The following is a 7,772-nucleotide window of genomic DNA, read 5'->3' as shown; positions in this document are numbered from 1 at the left end:
ATTAACTAAAGAGATCAGAAATATCTATCATTTGATTCTTTTTCCTTACACCAATGTAATACATTTCTCTCAGTTCATCCCTGCATGCTGAAGGTTTCATTTTGAATACCTTATGAAACATTTTTTGTAATTTGTCTTTTAGTAAACCATCTTCCTTTCCAGTATAAAACTTCATTACCATGCTACCATTCTTATTCAATAGCGCACTTGCTAGTATCAACGCCCCATCACATAGCTCCATACTTGCATAATGATCGTTATCCTTAATTCCAGATGTGTTGGCCATCATGTCGCTTATTATCAAGTCAACAGGCCATGTTTCAAGCTCACTTTCGCTTTTCTTGGTATTAAAGAAGTCTTTAATATTATTATGCGTCTTTTTCGACAAAATATCTCCCTGTATGAAGCTTGCTCCTTCTGGTGGGCTACAATTGATTAAGTCAACACCTATTATATTTGCATTAATGTTCAAAGATTTAGTACGTTCAATCGCAACTTGGGTCCATGCACCAGGAGCAAACCCTAAATCGACTATGTTTTTAGAGTTTTTGTTAAATATCCTGTATTTATCATCGATCTCCATCAATTTGAATGCCGCCCTTGACCTATAGTTCTGCAATTTTGACTCTTTCGTATGCGAATCATTTTTTTGGCGATTTAACCATCTAGATGATGAAATAGACTTAGACTTCCATCTCAATCCTAAAACTCTAGTGAAAGAATCATTACCGAGTGTCGACGATGTAATTCTTCTTATCATTTATCTCCTCCCTTGTAATTAAATCTTAAAGTATCACTGCTCCAAATCAATTTTATCACTTCTATTGATTTCCTGCATATTAAAATAGCATCTCTTCTCATAAATTTTTCATGTAGGTTTATATGATGATCATAGTATAGCTTTATTAACTTTAGATCAACAATGCCTCAGGATATATTAAGTGTATTAGAGGATAATCCTCAAAAGGTATTTGGATTGTTCAAATCAGAAAGTCAACAAGACTCTGGATATTTCAATGAGTTAATTAAAACATTTTTGGATCCAATAACGAAGGAATATTCCGTGCTAGATAAAGTCTATGTAGATGGGTTGGATTCCACGCAAGTTTATGGACAGACAAAGATTGTATTAGAAGGGGCGTGTGAATCTTTGTTATTTGACAAAATACCAAAATTAAAAGAAGAGCACATGAACCATGATAGCGACGAGGAAGTTTCTGAAAGCGATGACGAGGATAAGCAACAGCAAAATGAAACAGACGATCAAGAAGAAGAAAATCAGAGTGATAGCGATAGTCATGCTGAGATTGTAGGACAAAGTGAAGATGACGTCCAAACTTTAAATGAAGATGATGAAGAATCTGAGAACTTTAAAGGTGATGAGGATTCAGAGAACGAAACCCAAGTACCATCAGACGATGAAGAAATTCATCCTCCAAAAAAAGATGCATTCGGGTTGAATGATGAGTTCTTTGATATTGATAGTTTTAACAAGCAAATATTAGCGTTGGAGAATACAAATAATGCAGATGACGAAGAAGAAATTGACTTTTTTGGCGATTTAGGCGATGATGATGAGGATGATGAACAAATGGAATACTTTGATGATTTTTATGAGAAGCCAGGTAAAGTAAACACATCAAGGTCTTCGAAAGGAAGTGATCATGAAGAAAAGAATGAAGATGGAGAAGATGATGAAGATGAGGATGAGATTGAGATTGATGAAGATGTGGAATTAAATGAAGATGAATATGATAATGCAGTTGGATCAGCTATGTTAGATTTGTTTGATGATGAAAACCAAAAGCCCAAAGATACAGAGAATTTATCGTCATATCAGAAACAGCAACAACAGATTCAAGCAGAGATTGCCGCACTCGAATCTGAATTGGTAGCTGATAAAAAGTGGACTATGAAGGGGGAAATAGCATCCAAGGATCGTCCACAAGACTCCTTATTAGATGATCCAGAGTCTGCAAGTTTAGAATTCGACAGAACTTCAAAGCCAGTACCAGTTATCACACAAGAAGTCACTGAATCAATAGAAGATTTAATCAAGCGTAGAATCAAAGAAGGTGAATTTGATGATTTACCCAAAAGAATTATAACAGACATTTCTAAGTTTCATAACAGACAAAAGTTTGAATTATCAGAGCAAAAATCAAGCAAATCATTAGCGGAAATATATGAAGATCAATATAACAATGTTGACGAAAATAAGGAAGTCTCTGAGGAATTACAAAAACAGCACGACGAAATAAGTGAATTATTTACAAAAGTTACTCACAAGCTAGACTCATTATGTTCTGCGCATTTCATTCCAAAGCCTCATCAAATGAAAACTATTGACATTAAGGTTTCTGACGCTGCATCAATTAGTATGGAGGATGCACAACCGTTGCATGTTTCTAATGAGACCACATTGGCTCCTCAAGAAATCTATAAAATTGGTGATGACAAACCTGCTGCGAATGGTGCTAAAGGTAGATCAGAAGTTTTGCTTAAATCTGGTTTATCCTACTCTAAAGACGAATTATCGAGAGAAGATAAACAGAGACTCAGAAGAGCAAATAAAAGGAAGAAGTCGAAACACTTTAACGAAAGAAAGGAGTATCAAGAACAGAAACAGAAACAAGATACAACATCCTCGAATAATAACAAGAGACAAAAGGTTAGTGACGTTGTTAATACCTTATCTAATGCCAAAAATGTTACAATTATTGACAAGAAAGGTGAACTTAGGGATGCAAAAGGTAATATTAGAAAATCTCAAAAGCCTAAGGGTTCAAGTGGCTTTAAATTGTAGATATATATAATTTTTAAGAATTAAATAATATTCATATAAGAAACGTTTGTATTTTATTGTAAAATCATGTTAATTTCGCAACCATTTCGAAAAAATGCGAACTTCTCTAAATAAAAAACTATGAACTTACAAAACAACTCAATTGGATAAAAATATAAAAAAGAGAAGTTCAATTGACACCTTTGGCTTCAAGAATTAGATTTATCAAACCCTCTTTCTTTAGCAATAATATTTAAGGCTAGTCTCTTTGAAAAAAATCTAGATACTGCTAAATTACCACCCATATACCAAAAGTTTGGATGACCCGAATCTCTCCACATTGTATTTATTTCACCTTCATCATCGAGACCCCAAACGGGGTTAAGCTTATCAGCTACCTTATCACCAAATATTCTTCTAGCAGTATCTTTCATATTAGAGTAACCAGTAGCTAATACAACGATTGCTAAGTTATTAATTTCTGTACCATCAGAAAACACAAGGCCATTTTCAGTGAAACGCTCAATTTCTTTACCTTGCTGTACCGAAATTTTACCATCAGCTATTAATTTAGAACAACCCACATCAATGTAGTAACCACCACCTCGTCTGTAGTATTTTCCAAATAAACCTGTTCCTCCATACCCACTATCAGCTTTGAAGCCAGATTTCTTGAGAGACTCGTGTAAGTCTTTTTCAAGAATCATAGTTTGTCTGTATTGTTGTTGCATTACTAAGTTCAATAATTTTACTGGCATTGATTGTAAGATTAGATCAGCTGTTTCAGTTTTTGGACCGCCTTCCTCATATAGTCCTTTCGTAGTGACTTTCAAACCAATTTCTGAATTAATCACGCACGTTGTTGATCTTTGAACCAAGGTAGGCTTTGCTCCTTGTTCGTAGAAATCTTGGGCAATATCATGGCCAGAATTACAACATCCCACTACTACTGCATTCTCACCTTGAAAGGATTTACCAGTAGAATGCTGCGATGAATGAACAATTGTACCTTTGAATTTATCTTGATCTTTAAACGTGGGGATATTGGGCTCTCCTGAATGTCCGGTTGCCATTACAATATGTTTAGTCTTAATCTTAGTCAATTTACCACTGTTATTGTCCACAATATTAACTGACCAAACTCCAGTATCTGAATCAAAATCAGCTCCAGAAACTGTTTTATTAACCCAATAACTTAATTCCATGGATTTTGCGTAAGATTCAAACCAATCACCCAACTTATCTTTAGGCGTGAATACTGGCCAAACATCAGGGAATTTAATATACGCTAAATGATCATACCAAACAGGATCATGCAATACTAAGAATTTATAACGATCCCTCCAATTATCTCCAATTTTACTATTTTTCTCAATAATCAAGCAATCTATGCCCATTGTCTTCAATCTAGCGGCTACATTTAAACCACCCTGGCCTCCTCCCACAATTAAAACTGTAGGAGTTTTTTCGTTACCCCATTCAAAATCCTTCTCACGCTTCTCTAACCACGAAATTCTTCCGTTGTTCTCACCATGGTTTACACCTTGAGGTCTACTTCTTCCTAAAATTTCTTCGTTACCTTTAATATTGTCTAAGGCCGTATATATGGTGAATGCCTTTAAAGCACAAGGCGCGTCCTTATCTTCTACTGAAATCAACCTAATAACACCATTTCCGTAACCAAATTCGTTTTCAAATTTCACAATAATTTGGACCCATTGAATAGGAATAGGATTACTGTCGTTAGCTTCGTGAATGGTTTGAATACCAACACTCTTGTCAAATCTATGATCAGCAGTAGTATCAATTTCAAAATTTTTTAGCTTGAAAGAAGGAAAGCAGCTTTTGGCCATGGTCTTGATATTATCTAAATCGTGGAACTGTCGAAAGTTCCACGACAAAGACAAATGATCTTTCCAAGATGCATGTGGTGCAATAATAGAGTCCAATTTATCAAGATTTTCTTGAGAAGGGTCTTCCAGGATCTGTTTCACAATCGTGTTAAGTTCTTTAATCCATTTTGAAGCCAACTCATACAAATTTTCACTTTCAAGTTGGCTATGGTTTGGTTTTAAAGTACCATAAATTTTGGAGACTGGGATATCCACATCAACTGGTTCGTAAGTTAATGGAGGATTAACCTCATCGGCCATATCAATCGTTGCAGCAGTGGCCATTTTTATTTTTCAATGAATTTTTTATCAAGTTGTGGACTAATGATATTAATTGTAATTAGGCAAAACCTTGAGAATATAGATAGTTCTTAAATAATAAAAGTGAATAATAATTTTTTAATCTAATCTTTACATTTTCCAGTGTTTAAATATGACAATTTGTGGGGTTGATTTATGGTGTAACTGAAGTTTAATTATCTCCGAATGCTTCACGAGTGTACTTTCCGGAGATTATCTAGTAAATACAAGTTCGCAATATTTTGAGGTTGAAATGAAGGTAAGAAATATCCGGGGATAAGTCTCAACCCGCACAGGCATTGTCTCGAAAATAGGTGATTAGATATACTTAGTCCAAGGAAAATACAGTATAGATCACGAAAAATAAGGATTCACATTGTTTCATTGTGAACTATTGAAAAATGTAATACAGTGGTTGAGAAGTGAAAAGATCTTAGCTTTGACGACCCCACAGCATGAGTTTGATTATTACAAGCACCTAAATTTAAATGAAAGCTACTTGATAAACTGGGTTAGAGGTTCTATAATATTATGCATTTATATAAGGTCATCAATGTGGTTACTATTAGTTGATAATATGAGCTATTTAATAAACGTAGACAACTGCAAAATCGAGTCTGCGCGTTTAAATTAGCAGACAGGGTTCGTTAGCCCAACAGTCCAATTATAGCTACCCAAAACTAACATTGTCACAATATAGCTACTTGCAATCGAATAAAAACCATATCTATAGGAATGTAGCGTGTTCAAACCAAACAATTCAACAACAAAGGTACTTACCGTTGTTAGCGCCCCACAAAAGCCATCGTCTAAACCAGTCAAAACATGACAACTGAGAACATTGGTCACGATTTGAGACAGTGTATTGCCAGGTAGTTTTCCTCTTCCCAATAAAGTAAATATGGCTAGGAGCAAAGTACCCCACAAATTGGCTGTGAAAGTACCTAACGGAAAATTCTTAATCTTAGGGTTTAGGTATTTAGAGAGGAAGAAGCGAGATAAGGCACCAAAAGGAGCAAAAAAACATGCAAATGTCCACGATCTCCATGAACCATCGTTTTTAACACCGATCAATACAATTATAATAATGAATGCAGCCAAACCAAGAATTATCCACAATTTTTCCAAAGTCCTGTAAAATTTCTTACTTAGAACAGGCAAAGCAGGATCAACCACGTCAATGAGATGCTTACCTATCTGAAAGCCAGTCAATGACAAGCACATATGTGCTATTATAACTGACAAGAATTCCATTATTCCATATGCTGAATTGGGGTAAGAGTAGTAATCACCTGGTAAGGTATCAGCAGACTTATTGAACGCTTCTAGCATCACTGAAGAGAAGGAAGAAAGAGTCCCACAAAATCCCGTCGTGATACCAACATAAACACCAATTATACCTTTATTCGCGTAATCTCCCGAGTCAATTAGTTCTCTCCATAAGTTGGTACTGTCAACTGCCATGCCCATAACAATACAAGCAGCGAAATTGGCCCATATTACACCAGAAAGAAATGAACCGTTATATGTTGTGAGAGCCATTAATCCTTTCCTACCTAGAACTCCCCAAATAGATCCACTGACTACAGATAAGAAGATAGGCATTATTCCGCTCGTCCTAGAGTAGACTGCTCGTAAACCTCTCTTGGAAGTATAACTCTTTTCAACATTGAATCCCTCTGGTAACGATTCTGATAATGATTCAGCTTCCAAGTTTTCTAACTCCCTATGTACATGCCGTCTTTCTTCTTGGAATGATCCTTCCCTGAATTCCAGCGCCATAACCGACGTATCTTCCGACATTCATATGTATGACTGTATACTTGATAGTTCTCTAGTTGCTTAGAGCTCATCAGATAATTTCTAGACACATTATTGTACATCACACGACCTATGGACACATAAGATAATAAAGTCTTAGTCCCGCCGTATTTTGCAATAACAAACAGTATTCTAAGCTTGCATGAAAGAGTTAGTTATAAATTTACATGATGAAGGTGGTTTTAACGTGATTTGGTGTTGAAAGAATTGTATTTGTTATTTCTGTGGCTTCAAAAATGCACTAAGCGAGCAATTCCATGAATTCACGTTTAGGGGTGATCAAGGGAATTATCAAGGATTTTAAGTAATATTTTTAAAAGTAACGAAATCAACATAATAATGACAGGAATTTCAACCAATTCAATACATGCAAGCGATGAAGTACATCCTGTGCGTGATGTTATGCCTCCAATAAATATTTCGACCACTTACAAATATGCCGAAAATCCAGACGACTTGGTGAAATGGTCAGATTTGCCCGAAGATAGTTCAATTATAGGCAATATTTTTTACTCAAGAATTTCGCATCCCAACTCAGAGAGGGTAGAGAGGGCATTGGAAGATATTGTTGGTGGACATACGGTGGCGTATTCGTCAGGTTTAGGTGCTTTTTTCGCTGCATTGACCTATTTTAACCCAAGCACAGTGTGCATTGGAAAGGGATATCATGGATGTCACAGCATAACAGATATATTTACCCGTCTTAAGGGATTGAAGGTAATTGGGTTAGATGATGACTTAGATCAATTGAATGCGGGAGACCTCATTTGTTTAGAAACCCCTGTCAACCCTGATGGAACTGTTTTTGATATCGAATACTTTGCTGAGAAGGCTCACAAAAAAGGGGCCTTCTTGTTAATAGATTCAACATTTGCACCCCCTCCATTGCAAGATCCATTTAAATGGGGCGCTGATATGGTTTTACATTCAGCAACAAAGTATTTTGGTGGTCATAGCGATTTATTAGCAGGAAT

General features: G+C 35.7%; 5 protein-coding genes across 5 annotated transcripts; 2 read left to right on the top strand and 3 right to left on the bottom strand.

Moving 5' to 3' along the window:
* Positions 1-49: 49 nt before the first annotated feature.
* AC631_05722 (21S rRNA (uridine2791-2'-O) methyltransferase) lies at positions 50-760 on the bottom strand (the record flags this gene model as incomplete). Its single annotated transcript, XM_015614551.1, has 1 exon — positions 50-760. A coding segment is annotated over one exon (711 nt), but the record flags the coding sequence as incomplete, so codon positions are not given.
* Positions 761-922: 162 nt separating this feature from the next.
* Positions 923-2,806, top strand: MPP10 (rRNA-processing protein; the record flags this gene model as incomplete). Its single annotated transcript, XM_015614550.1, has 1 exon — positions 923-2,806. The coding sequence occupies one exon, from the start codon at positions 923-925 to the stop codon at positions 2,804-2,806; it is 1,884 nt and encodes a 627-aa protein (XP_015464624.1).
* A 188-nt stretch (positions 2,807-2,994) lies between these two features.
* AC631_05720 (flavin-containing monooxygenase) lies at positions 2,995-4,962 on the bottom strand (the record flags this gene model as incomplete). Its single annotated transcript, XM_015614549.1, has 1 exon — positions 2,995-4,962. One exon carries the CDS (start codon positions 4,960-4,962, stop codon positions 2,995-2,997), a length of 1,968 nt encoding a protein of 655 aa, XP_015464623.1.
* A 645-nt stretch (positions 4,963-5,607) lies between these two features.
* AC631_05719 (FluC/FEX family fluoride channel) lies at positions 5,608-6,759 on the bottom strand (the record flags this gene model as incomplete). Its single annotated transcript, XM_015614548.1, has 1 exon — positions 5,608-6,759. The coding sequence occupies one exon, from the start codon at positions 6,757-6,759 to the stop codon at positions 5,608-5,610; it is 1,152 nt and encodes a 383-aa protein (XP_015464622.1).
* A 378-nt stretch (positions 6,760-7,137) lies between these two features.
* Positions 7,138-7,747, top strand: AC631_05718 (uncharacterized protein; the record flags this gene model as incomplete). The annotated part of the gene is made up of 1 exon (XM_015614547.1): positions 7,138-7,747. A coding segment is annotated over one exon (610 nt), but the record flags the coding sequence as incomplete, so codon positions are not given.
* Positions 7,748-7,772: the final 25 nt, after the last annotated feature.

This window comes from Debaryomyces fabryi, assembly GCF_001447935.2.
Source record: "Debaryomyces fabryi strain CBS 789 chromosome Unknown contig00262, whole genome shotgun sequence".
NCBI classification, from domain to species: domain Eukaryota; kingdom Fungi; phylum Ascomycota; class Pichiomycetes; order Serinales; family Debaryomycetaceae; genus Debaryomyces; species Debaryomyces fabryi.
The sequence above is the reverse complement of the archived record's forward strand: the minus strand, read 5'-3'. Positions and strand labels throughout refer to the sequence as shown.